At 37.8% G+C, this 15,023-nt stretch overlaps 1 protein-coding gene across 6 annotated transcripts in view; it reads left to right on the plus strand.

The window, feature by feature from the left end:
* The window catches only part of MPPED1 (metallophosphoesterase domain containing 1), a 62,546-nt gene that overhangs the window by 11,417 nt on the left and 36,106 nt on the right, over window positions 1-15,023 (plus strand). For all 6 annotated transcript variants that reach the window (XM_041426781.1, XM_041426784.1, XM_041426785.1 and 3 more), the window contains exons 2-3: window positions 1,237-1,499; window positions 6,496-6,677. In XM_041426781.1, coding sequence (XP_041282715.1) covers window positions 1,348-1,499; window positions 6,496-6,677 — 334 coding nt within the window. In that variant the 5' untranslated portion in view covers window positions 1,237-1,347. The remainder of the gene's footprint in view (window positions 1-1,236; window positions 1,500-6,495; window positions 6,678-15,023) is intronic.

The raw sequence follows: 15,023 nt of genomic DNA on the forward strand, positions 1-15,023 counted from the left end.
GAATTGGACCTAAGTACTTGTAAATACCTTTAAAAATCTGAGTGACTGTGAAGACCTCCTTCATCCATCACTCTCAGCAGTCGTCCCTTCAGAATGGCAGAAAGGCACATCAGCATGGTCACAGAAAATACTTCTAGTCCTGCTCTCCAAAACTCTGCATATGAAGTGAATTGCTGCGTTCTAGCGTGGTTTTTCCTGAAATACGTCTTTGAATCAGATTTCTTGTATTCCCTAGAAGAAAAGAGCCCCTGCTTGCATGAAAGTCAATATTTAAGTCAGACAACTTTTAAAAAGGATGCAAAGTTGTACTGTAAAAATACCCACCTTTATAGCTTATAATCCATTTTTTATTAAAACTGGGAAATAAAATTCACATTTAAATTACTTTCTGCTGTTTCTAGGGGATACTCTTTGCATTCCATTTCACGTTGTTCTTCCCCTACCCATTTTCGGTACTGGTGTTCTAGACTTGCTTAACCTTTGGGGAAAAAATTATTCCCAAGTATAAAAACCTATATGGATTTTACATTTTTAAAATATTTAGTAACATTTAACTGTGTGCTAGCCTTGGAATCACTCCGTTTTCCTGTGAATCCAGAATGCTGGGCTAGTACTGAATGAAAATTGTTTGAAGAGGGGAGTCCTTCATATTTACGTCCTTCACTCAAGGAGTTGTGTGCTCCTCAAGGAGTTCCTTCAGTGATGCTGTAAAACCAGGATCAAGTGTACAGAAAGCCATTCGCTCTTCTGTTGATGTAAAGAACAGGCACTTGCAATGCTTCTCTGTAATGTCACAGAGTTTGGGAAAATTTAGTTAAACTAATTCAATTTACTTGCATTTGAGTTGTGCGTAGTCATGTATTCCATTTCAGGTTTGGTGGGGGCTTTCTGAGGGAGGATGGGGAATAAAACTTCATCAGTTCAATGAAAAAAAAAAGTAAATGATTGTATTGGAAAAATACTGTGATTTGATGTGGCTTTCTGAATGATGGTCCTTTCTTTTGGATTTGGATTGAAAGTCTGAAATACTTGAGCTATGTTGTGTAGCAAGTTTACTTTCACTCCATGCTTCCCACCCCTAATTAAAACACGTTCAACAGGTCACTGAGCTAGAAAAGTTTGCATACTTTGAGCAGTCTGTCTTCGTCCCTCCGCCTTCACCTCCCATTACATAAAGCAAATTGTGAGCAGAGGAAGTGTCCGACAGTTACGCTGCGTGTCTCCCCTGTGCCGCAGGTGTTTGGAAGGGGAGTGTGCTGGCCGGGCCGGGTGCTGTCTTGGTGCTGGCCCTCGCAGCAGGGAGATAGCAGAGATGGTGGCCTGAGGGCACCAGCCCCACGCGCAGACATGGCCTTCGCCCAGTCCCACATCATGGCAGCCAGGAGGCACCAGCACAGCCGGCTCATCATCGAGGTGGATGAGTACAGCTCCAACCCCACACAGGCTTTCACGTTCTACAACATTAACCAGGGACGATTCCAGCCCCCACATGTGCAAATGTAAGTATTATAGTGTTGTTATTGCTCCGGCACAGCCTTCAGAATGGTTATTGCCTTGTCGATGTGATATTCGATGGACCAGTCACAAAGAATTCAAGGAATGCTGTTTTGCTGCCTTTCTAATAATATTTACTATAATGACAAGAAGTCAGTCCGTTTGAAAAGTACTTTGTTAAAAGATGGGAGAAAGATTCCCTCACTGCTGTAAGTGTAATACATAGTACTTAGGTATTGAAAAGAGAAATAAAAAACAAGTGGTGGCAATAAAACACAAGATACTACTACAAGGATGATACTTTCTGCAATCTTAATAACTAAGGTTTGTTTGCTTTGTGCATTTGCATATTGGTGTACATGGCTGCTGAAAATACCAAGCCTGAATCTGTATAGCACACATTCTGTTTGGTTAGTTATATTACAGCTGCATACAAGGGAAAAATCATATAAATACATAAAGTACTGTGAGCACCCATCCGAAAACTTACTTTCCAAAAGTGCCAAGTGCTTAAAGAGTAATTAAAATAATGTGTTTGTTTCTGACTTCTTATATAATGCCAACATCAGTAAAATTAACTGCTCTGGATGATTTACTTGTAACATAAAGTGGAGAATTATAATTACGAAATGAAACCTGCCATAAAGTTTAAAGCCAGAAGGAAGAGCAAAACAGTAAAGCTATTACAAATAAATTAAGTATAAAATTCTACTGTAAAATATTTTTATAGGGAATAAAAATGTCTGCACCATTTTATTGTGTATCTTAAAGAGAGAAGCAGCCTTATCTTTAGATCAGATGGCTGGTTTTCATTTTTTAAAGAGAACCCTTTTCCTTTAGGAAGAGTGAACAAATAGTCACCTAATTTACATTTTTGGTATTTAATATGAATTTAATATGATTTGATAACTTAAAAACGTAGGTCATGATTTCTGTGGTTAAAAAACAGCACTTGTGACTGGTTGCTGTGTGTCTATTTAGCAAATGCTTCTTTGGCATAAATTAGATTATATAAAAAAAATCTGATGACTAACATGTATGTCAAGATGGTGAGCAAACAGTCGGTTTTTGGGGGCAGTATATTATGGTCTGTGTTGGGGTTTTTTAGATCCTACTGAAATGCAAACAGTAAAATGAGTTGAGTGTTAGCACTGGGAAACATCTTTTGTTTATAGAGCTGGCAAATGGTAGAAAAAGTACAAACAAACAAATGTGGGTTCTGAAATACTTTTACAAATGAAAATGCCAAATGCAGGTTGCCTGATTTGTTGAGGTTTAGCTATTCTTTGTGGATATTCAGACAGCTCCTGGGCACTCAGAAATTTGTTTCCTGATCTTAAAAGCTAAATGTTTTTTACTGGGCTGAAAATGAGTTGTTCATTAGTATTCACTTGGTTCTCAACCATATGCTGCTTAAACTTCTAACCAGTAAGAAATTGTGGTACTGGAGGCTTAGGCAGTCAACTACGAGATCAAAACTCAGCACTCAAGCAAGGAGTTGAAAATAAGATATCATTAGAAAATAGTTCCTCAGAAGAGTTTAGCAATCCCTCATGAATGATTAATACTATTGAAAAAGCTTGTGTAAATAGAAAAACAGGCCAAATCAATTGAAACATGTACCACAATCTGACCTACTCTTTCTCTGTACAGAAATAGTAAATAATGTTTCTGAATACCAGCAGGATTGCTTTTTCTTCCTACCAGTGAACAGAAGAGTAACAAAGAAGGGAAAAGTAGACATAAAAAGGGTGACAAAAGCACCTTTTATTTGCATGATTGTTGTGGGTGAAATCCTAGCCCTGCTTCTGTGCATGCAAGTTTTGTCCTTAACTTCAGGGAGGTGAAGGCTTTGTGCATGGTTCAAAATAACCTTCATTAGTGATGTTGCAGGCAATCATCAACATTTCACACAGACCTGTTAACATCTGAACTCCCAGTAAACTACTTTAACCATGGGAAGGGGGGCGGGAGGATTGTATGCTCCTTTTTTCTGGATTCAGTTTTGCAGCTCTTCCTTGCTCCTCTGTGCAGGTTTGGATTTCTTATTTGATGTTTTAGCTCCCAGAACATGCTGACAGCCCTTTCTAGACCTGTCATAGTCTGGCATCCCTGTGCTTGTAAGATGACTGGGTTGCCTCTGACAAGGAGGATGGTAAATTCTGCCAGTGTTTTCAAGTCCATCAGTCATTTCTGGAAAGTACCTGTCTCACTCCTTCCTGAAGTGCTGAAATCTAGTGTATAAACTAACCTCTAGAAGTGTTTTTGCTCTGAGATGTTCCAACTTCTCTTTTTAGTTTCTCTGCAAGTTTTCCTACTGATCTAAAGAAAAACAAAAGCATTTGCACAAAAATAATCAGCAGATCTGTATTCCTCTGCTCACACTGCAAGCTGTGCATTGGGTGTTGGTGTGACAGCTGCTGTGGGAAGGCGTTACACAAGAATATGGGGATTGAGCCTTCAGAAATTATTTCCAGTAATACAACTTAGATGAGTTTGTGAAACTTGACATATGCTTTTACCTATATATGGTCTCAGTGCGTGCATATCACTTCAACATGAGAAATCTGCATCTCATTTATTTTGGTGGGTTTTTTTCTATTGATGCCTTTTTCCCAAGAAAATTATCTGGCCTATTGCAGAGAATTTAAAAGTTGCACATACCTCAGCAACCAGGAAAATGCTGTCCACCCCTTCCCCATCCCAATCCAAAGCATGTGCATTATGTACTACATGGGGTTGCCATGGTAAGTCTGCTGTTCCTTCCACACAGCTTCCTATGTGAAACATATATTGCTCCCTAACACCCGGCTCACTGCTGTGCTGAGCTTTAAAAGATTTCTGAAGGAGAAGCTGTACCTGCTTTAAAGGCTACCCTACCATGAAAAGTCAAAGAGTGGTGTTTTAGACAGTCCATATCCTTATGTTTGCCAAGGCAGTATTTGTGATTTAAAGCTGTCTCAGTAATACCATCTGTAACTCGCTTTGGGAAGTGTTGGGCAGGGAGAGCAATAATTCAGTTTACTGGACTGATGTTTAATCCTTTTAGCTTGAACAGCTACAGTGATAGCCAAGATCAGTCCCTCATCATTTTTGTCCAACCATCCTGGTTCCTTTTCTGAACTGACTGCATCATCCTTCACACAGCTCCTATCTGAGGGCAAACCCTCACCTCCCAGTCTGAGCCCCACCATTCACCACCCACATTCCTCTGCTCTCCTGCTGCCTCCCCTGGAGCTTGCCCTGTGCAGCTTTCTCCTCCTCTAAAAATGGAGGCATTTTTAGCATCTCAACTCTTTTCCTTCATCTGCCCTTCCCCTTGTGCCCTGCACAGGGTGTTTCCAGCTGCTTGGAGTCCAAGCACTGCACTTTTTGCCACCCAGATTTTGGAGTTCCTACTACATCCCTGCTTATATATGCCCCTGGCATATGTAGTTCATCCGGTAGGATTTGATCACAGCTGGGTTTACCCCTCAGCTCATATTTAGGTACTTTATCCTCAAAACCTGGAACTTCAGAAAGACAACTCTAAGGTGTTTGTATGAAAAGGCTGCTCCTCCAGTTTTGCTGCAAAAATCCCAATATTTCTTCTTCCTATGTAGCAAAGATGGGTACAAAATAATTGTTCATACTCTGGTTTTGTAGTTACATTGTAGAAAATGCTAAGACCTTTTTCTGTATTTAGCAAGATTTCAATGTTTTAGATGTGTTCCTCACCCTCTCACGAATCCTGTGAAGTTGTCAAAACCACCTCAGTTTATCTGCCTATAAATTTCATAGAATTTTTTGACACAGAGAAAAGGTTCAGTGATTAAATATTATTATCTTACACCTTTTAAGCAATAAAATGCTTTTGAAAATTTATCTAGTAAACAGAAGTAGTGTTATTAAATGCAAAGATCTCTATTATTTTTCCCCCTTTGTTTATGTAAAAGTAAGCTCCTGAATCGAGGCACAACCAGCAAGGGATAGAAATATGTACTGTATACTGCAACAATGAGCAAAACTAATTTTATTTGCCCTTTCAAAAGAAATGTTGTAAAGGTAAAATAATTCATAACAATTCTGTATATCTCTCCGGTTTCTAGTGACATTAATATAACTCTTGCATCTCTTGCTTTTTGATTTTTTTCCACCAGAATTCCCTAACTGGAGTAGCTGATACAGTATAGCTGCATATGGATAGATTTACTTCTATGTATTCGAACAAAATACGGATTGAGGTTAAAAAGATTGATTTGAAAACAAGTATTCCTTCTATGGCAGAGGGGTACTCTCTGATTTCCTCTTGTAAAATATAAGTGAATCTCATCAAACTGGGTCAGATCTTTCCGTTTCTTCAGTTTTGAATGTAGAGATTGGGTTCTGAACAATGCAGCCTCACCCCTCACAGCATCTGATTTCATTTAGTGCAATTAAGCCCAGAAAGTCGTCACTTTGTCCTGACAATAGTCAGGTTTTAATGTACATTTACAGCTGTTAGGAGAGTTTTTATGTTGCTCTGCATTAACACAGTGAAACATATCTCCAAAATGTGTTAATTAAATTTGCTCAAATTGAGTAACTTGCAGAAAAGTTATAATTAGGAAAAAAAAGGCATCTAAATGTATTTATGTATCTAAAATAAATCTTTTCCTTGTGTACAGTGTAATCATATTTAAACAATGAAATGGGATAGTATTTTTCCTTTGATAATAGCAATACCTTTGATTTATTTGTAAGTATTTGTGTCAGAGTTACTGCCATAGTCCAGTCTCTTTTCCTTAATCTCTTTAAATTAATCTGTCTACCCAACAAATACTGCAAATGTTGTGATGTGAACATCAAGAATTTTTACACCTCCCATTAGTGTTAGGTTTGTTTTAATAAATCCTTCCATCAGGCAGATTTAGAAGTCTGTATACTCTTTTGTAAAGGTAAAAAAGTAGTGTCAGAATTGCAAAGCAGACATTAAGGAGTATGTAAATACTTTATAACCTTGTTATGATGCATTTCCTGCAGGGTTGATCCGGTGCCCCATGATGCTCCGAAGCCTCCAGGATATACACGATTTGTCTGTATTTCTGATACTCACTCAAGAACTGATCCCATCCAAATGCCATATGGAGATGTGTTAATACATGCTGGTGATTTTACTGAGCTGGGACTTCCTAGTGAAGTAAAAAAATTCAACGAGTGGCTAGGTAGGTACTGAATTCTGTGTGGATTCGACAGTAAATTTGTTTACTGATTGTATCTGCCCCTTCTGCCTCCCAGTTAAAAACCATCACACACTCAGAAGTTATGAATATTAATTTGACTTTTAAATTTGAATGGCAGGAATCAGGTTTTTTTTTTCTTAGATTCGACAAATATTTTTGCATTTTTCCAACTGAGCAAATAGGATTTGTGAGACTATTCATCTGTTCTGCCTTCACACTCTCAAGTGTACATTAAGCACTCTTGGTGTTAGCAACAATTGAAGTCAGGAGGCCTTTAATGATTTACATAAAACCTCTTGCATACATTGTTACAGCTTTGCTGCCTCCCCTAAAAAGTTGTTGTGACTGAAAACATTTTTCTGTTTAACCCCAGAGGGCTCATAGGTTTGGAGTTTTTTTTATATCTGAAGCTCAGCTGCGCCACAGAGATGAATTCTGAACAAAGCAAACCCTGTGTGCCTGTGGTTGCTGCCTTGGATGTAGCAGACCAGATGTAGATGCCTTCTGTAGGCAACTTTTGGCATTGCTAACTGAAATTCTGTTCCACTGGGCAAGAGAGTGATGATTTACATGTGCTTCTGCAATGCTTTGTATATGCTAAAAAAAAAAAAAATTAAAATTGGAAAGCATGCACTGTATCCAGACAAAAACTGTCATCAGTGCTGTTCCTGTAGCATTGCAGATACCTTAATTTAGAATAAGAGTGGCTTCTGGATTTTGAGACTTCATTAATTAAAAAAGGTGAGAGGGAATGAAGGAGTTGGAGAGAGAAAGCACCCAGTCTAAGGGTAACGGATTTCAAGTTTTTGTGTTGATTTTGTTTCTTGTAGTTGATATTTTTCCTTTTTTTTTCCCTGTCTTTTTTTTTTTTCTTTTTTTTTCTTGTTTTTTTTTTTTGCTACATATTGAAGCAATCCACACTAGGAGGGCACAAAGCAGACAGATGCATGTAGGCTGAAATGGAATTTAAAAAGGAAAGTCAGGACTTCACAATTTAAACAAATATTTACTAGCAAGTAATTATCAGCAAGGCTGATAAATATTTATTTGAGCTCAGGAACTCAATAATATGCCACACATGGAACAATTGTTTTTTTTCTGTGACTATGAAGGTAGGAACAGCATGTGGAATAATTGATACAGAGCCATCAACTCTGTGTCTGCACCCAAATGGAACGGGTTGGTTATAAAACAGCAATTTTTGACCCTATTTTGTAGGTCTCTACCATGTATTATAGTAATGTACTGAAAATAGCATTTACAAATTATTCAAACCTATAGTAATGTACTGAAAATAGCATTTACAAATTATTCAAACCTATAGTAATGCACTGAAAATAGTATTTACAAATTATTCAAACCATGTGGTTACCCCTTCTAAATAATCCTGATTTTATTTATCTGCTGGTGTGGGAAGAGAAGTGCTTTGGGATGTTGCTGGTGAGCAAGGATGGGGCTGTGCTCATTGCTTGCTGCACAGTTTTTGTCTCCAGTTCTCCATCTGCCTCCCAGCTGGTCACATCTGTATGGTGTTCTGAAGATGTCTGTAAGCTGAAATCCTCTCAGAACGGTAGGGAGATTTCCCGAGGCATTTCTGTGATGTTCTCTTCATCATTTTTATTAAAAAAAAAAAAAAAGGCTTAATTTTCTGACTTTTCAGGCATTCTTCCAATTTCATGGTAGTGTGCACTTGGGAAAAGGTGATCTTGGTGGTTGGAGTTACATTTTTGCAAGAGCAAAAGATTTGAGATACAGGAAATTAGCAAGTTAAAAGATTTTTGTTTAGTTTCTTGGCAATTTAAAATTTAAAAGATTTAACTTAAATTTTTTATGAAGTTTTTGTTTGGTTGTTTTAAACAACCAGTTTATCAGCTCTTGAATATATTGAGTGTTCACAAAATTTGCAGCAAATGGCAGCATGGTTAAAAGCATCCCCACTGAGAAGGAATTTCAGAAGGTTTTGCTGGTTGTCAATATTTTTGTGAAGGCGTTAGTCTCCAGCAGCTTCGATTTTTCTAGATAGCTGCTTCCAGTACCTTCCATAATTTTGCAGCTCCACAGCCAATCCAACTATCTCCGTCTTCCTTAATATTTTACTGGTTTCTTGAGAAAGTAACTGACAGACTCTGGCACTAACTTTTCCTCCACTGACATTCTTCCTTGCTGCTGCCAGATTTCCCTGTTTATTCCTTCATGTACAGGGCTCACTTTCCCACTTTTTTGTCTATTCCATGTATCCTGCTGTCCTCAGATTATGACTGTTTTTGCCTTGCAATAAACACTAGGTTTGGTACACCTTCCCTTGATCTCAGCTTCCCCTCAAGCACGAGATAAAACCTTCTTCCTGCTTTTGCTCCAAGTCTCTATGTGCAGCATTGATTCCCACCTTGCAGTTTTCAGTTCTGCCATACCCTCTTGGGTCTGTGCCACTCTGGTCTCTCTGTTTCATCTTTCCAGATGAACTCGCCCTTCGGCAAGTTCAGATTTTATCTTTTCGCTTTACACAAAACTCCTGTGCCTGTCTGATGGAAAATTTATTTTACCATCATTAACTTCCATGGGCCTTATGGTTCTATCAAGCACATGCTCGAGTGTTGTGCTAATAGAGGCACATTGGCTGGATGAGTCATCCCCTAAAATCTGTTCTCTTTTTCTGATTGTCCCTGGTTCCCAGGAAGGCCGCTACCAGCTGGGGTAAAAGCGCTTATGATCCCAGTATTGTCCCTGGCTGGGACTGGTACCCAGGTGCTCTGTTTTGGCAGCCCTTTAGTCACCAAGTTTTATACTTTGACCCCTTAAGTCCTCTAGTTCATTTCAGTTTGTTCTTTTTGGTGATTAATTGCTTTCTGTCATGTGTCTTTTTCTCTAAGCCCTTTCTCAGGGTGAGAGTTGAGGTTTCCCTTAGTGTCCAAGTCTGTGGAAGAGATAAAATGTTGGTGATCACTGGATGTGCTTATTTTCTCAGCCTTCTCTGGTAGGCAGTCCAGCATTACTTTTAATTTCATATATAGATTTTTCTTCTCTGAGTTTTTTAATTGCCTTTTGGGTCTGTGCAAAGGTTTGAGCACAGACACAGTTTTGCAGCAGAGTTCCAGAATATGACAGGGATGGTGAGATGAACTGTGCTCATTCTTATTATTAGTTTCACTTGGTACTTCCTAATACTGGAAGAGACAAGTGAAAAATTCATCATTCTTTATTCTGCTTAAGAATTTTTAAGCTCTTTCCATATCTACCCTTAAGATATTTTTCAGGCTGAAGATTGTTCAGAAATCCTTAAATGCCTTTGTTCATCTGTATTACTCTTTGTACCTCTTTGTCCACATCCTTTTAAAAAGAGTGAGACCAGAACTGTACATGTTCTGAGAACACTACAGGTTTATTCCCTTGCACAGTGAAATTTCTTAGTTCTCTTTTCCTTTCTGGTCTTGTGGATTATTCTGTTTTTAACAGAACAATGAGATGGCATTGTCATAAAATTCCATGAAGTCTCCTGAATGGTAATACCTAGCTCAGAACACATCACTGCATCTATAGTTTGTGTATTTTTTCCAAATTTTTTAAATTATACTGCATAAATTTATGCTTGGTTTCATCTGTCCAGTCATGAAAAATCATGATGTACTTTTGCAAGTGAGATTTCTATTTTTCTGATGTTTTTCAGGGTAACTTAGAAAATTAAGGGAATAGGGGATGAATAGTCAGTTTACAAAGCATACAAACAGTGCCAACCTGCTCTTTGCCCTCCCTTCTTTTTTTTCTGAATCGACCCTTCTCCTGTTATCATATCTCAACTTTTTCCTTTTTTTGTCTAGTTTGTTCTCTTACTGTATTTTTACTCCAAATTTAAAAATTCAGTTTTAGAGAACCAGAAGATGAAGTACGAGGTATGTTTTATGGTAGGAATTAACAGAAGACCAAGAATCCAGGGAAACTTTCTGATGATTTATAAGAATGCATGGTATGACTTCAAATGTGTGCTAATTTTCCAGCATTTTCAGGAGATTTTAATGATAACACTTCAAACAGACAAAAATAATCTGCAGCTTTTCCATTATTTTGGTTTTTTTTATTTATTCCCTTCTTCCCCACTTGCATATCAATCAAATGTGTTATATGACAAATACAAAGATGTATGTCCTGCCTTAGTACAGTCATAAAATACTGACTCCAAAACCATCTCTTTTTTTTATCTCCCATATTGTTGCCACTGGAAATTGCCTGCTTGGCTCAGTTGCTCATGTAATTCCCTTTGCTCAATCCTGTAATATCATTTCCAAATTGTGTATGCTCCAGAACCCGCTGTCACTTTGAGCTTGTGGGTTACTTTCCTGGAAGTCTAACTAAATAGCTGATCTGAGGTATAAGCTTCAACACATACTTCCGTCTTTTTTCTGAGAATTCTCTTCTGTGCATGGATTGGGAAGGTTACTTAAACTAACACATTGTGTAATATATATTGTTTCAGTGTGTTTGCTTGAGATTTTCCAATTTCTAAGACAGACTTTCAATTTGAGATTCAAGTTGAAGGTAAATTGGAAATGAAAAATAGAAAGTGGCTTGGAGTTGTAATGGAAAACAATAATTAGCTCTCCAGAATATTTTCCTGAAAATATTTTTACATGCATGTTGTACACATACAAACACAGACCAGAAAAAGGAATACATTATTTAACATGCACTTCAGAAGTTGACCTAGGCAAATTCAGCAAAAAGGATAAGATTTTTGTTTCAAACTAAAAAATATTTTAGAGTGAAGATGTCTACCAACTGTAGTAACTAGCATTACTAGAACATTACTTGTTTTTAGACTTAGATTGTATTTGATCTAAACTTGTAGTATTAGATTCTGTAGACAGAATCAGAGATTTGTTAATAAAGATCATCTCTACTTTTTAAAGTTCTTGAAAAAAGATTTTCAGAAAAAATTGTGGTCACTAGGCTTAGCTTTACTTTTGCTTTACTGCTCAGCTTTGCAAAATGATAGTAATTATTTTTCTTCCTCTCTTAACTGGCATATTTTTAAGTTCAGTAATAGTCACATTTAAACCAGATTAAAATCATGTTGAAGATGAAAAAAATCAGCTTCAGAGCAGCAAAAGGAATTAGAATTTATATATTGTAGTCATGCCATTTTGACCATCGGTAATTACACTATTTTTATGTTAATGTAGAAACCCCTTGAAAGAACTATTTAAGCATTAATCATCTATTTACAAAAGAATGGCTTTGGAAATGCAGTGAAAAACATTGAGCTGGGTAGGAATTCAGAACAGATGTCAGTTTTAAAAGACTGGGCATACTAAAAAAAAGTGTCGGTTTTCACTGCAGTTCTTAAATGTATGGTGGCTTGATGCATTTGTACATCCAAGGCTCAGACACAGAAAATTGCACTGCAACACACTGTCCCAGTATTTCTCCAGTTCTGGGGAGTTAGGATGTGCTAGGAACTTAAGAATATTAAACTGGCTTCTGTGAGGAATATTTAAGTTGCATCCCTATATTGGGAAGATGATCCAAAGCAACTATTTTCCACGTACACCTCCTGTGCCAGTGGTGAGAAGCTGTAGAGGTGATGGGTGCTAAAGTATTGTTCCTTCATTTCCTCATTCCAAATCCCTGAGCTTCTGGGGGATTTCTTGAACTTTGTACTAATAGTGAGCTTGCCTCTTTTCCACTAATGCATTGCAAAGTAGCCAAACTCTGAGTCTGAGGTTTCATAAATACTGAGATTCCTGACCCTTCAAATAAGCAAGCGAATAAACATATTCAGTCTTATCACAGACTAGCAGACAAGGTATCTTTAGGAAGGTAGTGTGGCCCCAGAAGTGAAGAGAGCAACCACAGAACTAGAAGGATCTGGGATGTGAGTCTGTGAACTGTCATTGCCTCTGGCAGAGATATTTGAAAGAGCCTGAGGAAGACAGGCAACCAAATTCTAGTTAGTCATCTTCAGATTTGACAGCCTCTTTATTGTTCCCCCTTGTGAAATTGTGAAAATGATGCTTGATCCACCTACCACATGAATGTGTTGGAGGATTAATTATTCTCAGCACAGCATTTTGAACACCTATTGGGCAGCACTGTACACAAACATTAAACATGGTTATTAGTGCTGTGCACCTCATACGCTGACATGACACACAGTTCTTTGTAGTCTTCCTTTCCAGAAGGTGACAAGTGGGAGATGCTGAAAGCACCTCCGTGGGATCTGAATTTCTGAATAGGAATCTGTATCATTGTGCACAGAGATCCATGTAGGAAGTGTAAAGTGTTTTTTAATTGTTACTTTTCAACTCAGTTTTCCCAGATCCTTCCTTTTCATGGTCCCTAGATACAAGTTGTAACCAAAATTAGAATATTTCAGGGGGCAGAAAAGATGTGGTAGGAATTACATCACCTCAGAAAATTTAATACTATAGCTATCCCAGGAAGCAAAAAAAAAACCCCAAACAAACTTATGAAAATGGGCTGTGACTTACATAGTTGGTGGCTTTCAAGCCATAAGTGCCATAAGCTGAGGTGACACATCAAAGAAAGGTTTGGTCCAGGCAGACATTGCAGTTGTGCATCTCTTACAGACCACAGGTGAAGGTGCAGATCCACGTAACCTTTTGTCTTGATTCAGTGCAGCTACTCTAATGGCCTAGTTATGCATTGGGCTGGTTCAGCATAATTGCAGGGTAATTCAATAAACCGGGCTAAAGGAAGCCACTTTTCCTTTAGAAGTAATTTTAACCAATTATATGTGTGTGGGTGGGTATAAAGCACAGTATATCAAAGAGCTTAAGATGGATTATAATCAGGTGGTTTTTCTAGTTTGATTTGCCTTCATCTATTTTTAAGGAATCATATTTTATCAACACGATCAGTGTTTTATGCGTTTGCTGTTTTAGTGTTTGGTATAATTACTGGCTTTTTCAATGCAAGAATGGGTAGAGCTGGAAGGTTACAGATGACTTCAGAGGGAGTGTTCATTTACAGTATTATTCCAGATTACACACCACACAAAAAGTATGTTAATGTGAATTTCCCAGACATCAGCCCCAGTGTTTAAACACAGAACTGTCAAAAAGATGCTAAAAAGCAATCTGAGACAGTTATGCAGTCTTTCCACTGTATCACTCACTGCTGTATTCTAAAAGGTTGAAATGAGAGGGAAGAAGCATTTACATGATTGTCACTTCTTTTAATGAATACTAAAAATTCCGCTCAGTACAAAGTACCAGGAAAGAAGCAAAACACATCTGCCTGTCCAGGTTTGCAATTTAGCTTGGCAAAATTGGGAGCTGATAACAACTGCGAGCTTCAGAGGAGGTCCAAAGTTGATAAAGATACCTCACTTGAGGCTCCCCTCCCAAGGGGAGCCTGGAGTATGGACACCATGAGTTTGCTCTTGGATTATTTGCAGTGTTAATCTAGTTTACCTGGTTGCTTATAGAACAGAATGAACCCTTAAGCACACAGAATTCCACTTTGAACAAGCTCAGCTGCAGAAAAATAGCTAGCAGACAGTGTTGCACAGCAGGCTGCATTATGCAGCCTGTAGTCCTAGTAATGGCTCCCCAGCACTTCAAGTTATTTTGTAAAAATTATGTTCACCATAAAAAGAAGCTACTGGAGTTTGGAAGTTAAAAATTGCTGCAATAATTCTGTAATTGGTGCATAAACATGCAAAAATTAGATGTTCGGTTGATTTTCTTAATTAGTAATCTGCAGTAATGAAAGGAATAAACAAAGATGTTCCTAGCTAAAGAAATATATATATGTTCCTGTACATATTATATTACCAGAACTGCTGTCATATTCTTATCCTGAACAAATGAAGGCTAAGAAACTTTCTGAGAAAGCTTTGCTGTAAACTGACAAAAACTCCACAGATGAAGTGAAGAAGTCTGTAAGATGATAACACATCTGGCTATATATAAGTTAAATATGATAACCAAAGCCTGTTGATAGTAAAACAATCTCAAATGATAAGAAATTATGTTGATGGAGGAAATTTAGGGCCGATTTTTTTGTGTGATTAGTTGTTCTGGGAGCAGAGCCACTGCTGCCTGACATCTTGGATCTTGTCTCATAGATCTCCTGTGGGTTCCAAGTTGCCTCATTCCTTTGAAACCCCTCCATCAGGTTGGGAATTATTTATCTTAAACACTTTCAGGAAATTCAAGGGAGCATAATTACCTTTGAGGTCTTTATATAGTAAATGGCTTTTCAATCTGCTGGGCAGGTTCAGATAGATACGGAATGACAAGCAGACAGAAGTCTAAAGCATTGTACTTCTGCAAGTTCTGTGTTTTCCCTAAGAAAAAAAGTATCTTTTGC

This window comes from Onychostruthus taczanowskii, unplaced genomic scaffold, assembly GCF_017590055.1.
Source record: "Onychostruthus taczanowskii isolate IOZ18803 unplaced genomic scaffold, ASM1759005v1 scaffold95, whole genome shotgun sequence".
Taxonomy (NCBI): Eukaryota; Metazoa; Chordata; class Aves; order Passeriformes; family Passeridae; genus Onychostruthus; species Onychostruthus taczanowskii.